This window comes from Micropterus salmoides, unplaced genomic scaffold (assembly GCF_014851395.1).
Source record: "Micropterus salmoides isolate LMB-PRFRI ecotype aquatic unplaced genomic scaffold, ASM1485139v1 Ms_hic_scaffold_1718, whole genome shotgun sequence".
NCBI classification, from domain to species: domain Eukaryota; kingdom Metazoa; phylum Chordata; class Actinopteri; order Centrarchiformes; family Centrarchidae; genus Micropterus; species Micropterus salmoides.
The window spans coordinates 10387-11531 of NW_024040838.1; the positions used below are offsets into that span (position 1 = coordinate 10387).

Here is a 1145-nt window from a genome sequence, read left to right on the forward strand (position 1 = left end):
TTTGCGCCTGCGCAAAGCCTCGTAGGGAGCTGTCCGTGTCAGTAGGTGCTGGAGTGTTTTCACTGAAGCCGATTCTCCCCCCGGTCCACCGAAACAGACGGGAGCGATGGAAGAAGAGTTAAAATGTCCCGTTTGCGGTTCTCTCTTCAAGGATCCCATCCTGCTGCCCTGCTCCCACAATGTCTGCCTGGCGTGTGCTCGGAACATCACCGTGCAGACCCCGGACGGGGAGACCCCGGTGCAGAACCGAGCTTCGGGCAGCTCTGACTACGACTACCTGGACATGGACAAGATGAGTCTGTACAGCGAGACGGACAGCGGGTACGGTTCGTACACGCCGTGCCAGCTCAAGTCTCCAAACGGGGTGCGGGTGTTTCCGCCGGCCAACCCCCACCGACACTGCTCGCTCACTTGCCCGCTGTGTCACCGGAGCGTCTCCCTGGATGAGCGGGGGCTTCGGGGTTTCCCTCGGAACCGGCTGCTGGAGGCCATCGTGGCGCGGTACCAGCAGAACCGCGCCGCCTCCTCCTCTTCTTCTTCTACCGCGGTAAAATGCCAGCTGTGCGACCGCAACCCGGTGGACGCGGCGGTGATGTGCGAGCAGTGCGATGTCTTCTACTGTAACGCCTGCCAGCAGCGGTGCCACCCGTCTCGCGGTCCGCTCGCCAAGCACCGCCTGGTGCCGCCGCGGACCCAAGCGACAGGAGGTGGCGCGGCAAGCGGAGGAGGGAGCGGCGGTCAGCAGCCGCCCGCCACTGCGCGGAAACCGGCGACCTGCGTGGATCACGAGGCGGAAAACTTCAACATGTACTGCTACAGCTGCAAGACTCCGGTGTGTATGAAGTGTCTGGAGGAGGGAAAACACGCCAAGCACGACATCAAACCGCTGGCCGTGATGTGGAAACAACACAAGGTGAGCGAACACGCGCGCACCCACAGTTTTATGTTCACAGGATACACTGAGCCTGAATGCCTTTAAGCAAACATTATTTATTTATTATATCAACAATTAGGATATTGTTCTACTGTTAAGTCCTAATGAGATGTATGGCTCACACACACTACAGTCTCTTTCTCTCTCTCTCTCACTCACTCACTCACTCACTCACTCACTCACATGCATGTGTGACCCCCCCCCCCCCCCC

The 1145-nt window shown here is 59.2% G+C and overlaps 1 protein-coding gene across 1 annotated transcript; it reads left to right on the plus strand.

Annotated features, from left to right (window-relative positions):
* On the plus strand, positions 1–913 carry LOC119908261 (E3 ubiquitin-protein ligase TRIM9-like; the record flags this gene model as incomplete). Its single annotated transcript, XM_038725974.1, has 1 exon — positions 1–913. A coding segment is annotated over exon 1 (807 nt), but the record flags the coding sequence as incomplete, so codon positions are not given.
* Between the last annotated feature and the right edge of the window lie 232 nt (positions 914–1145).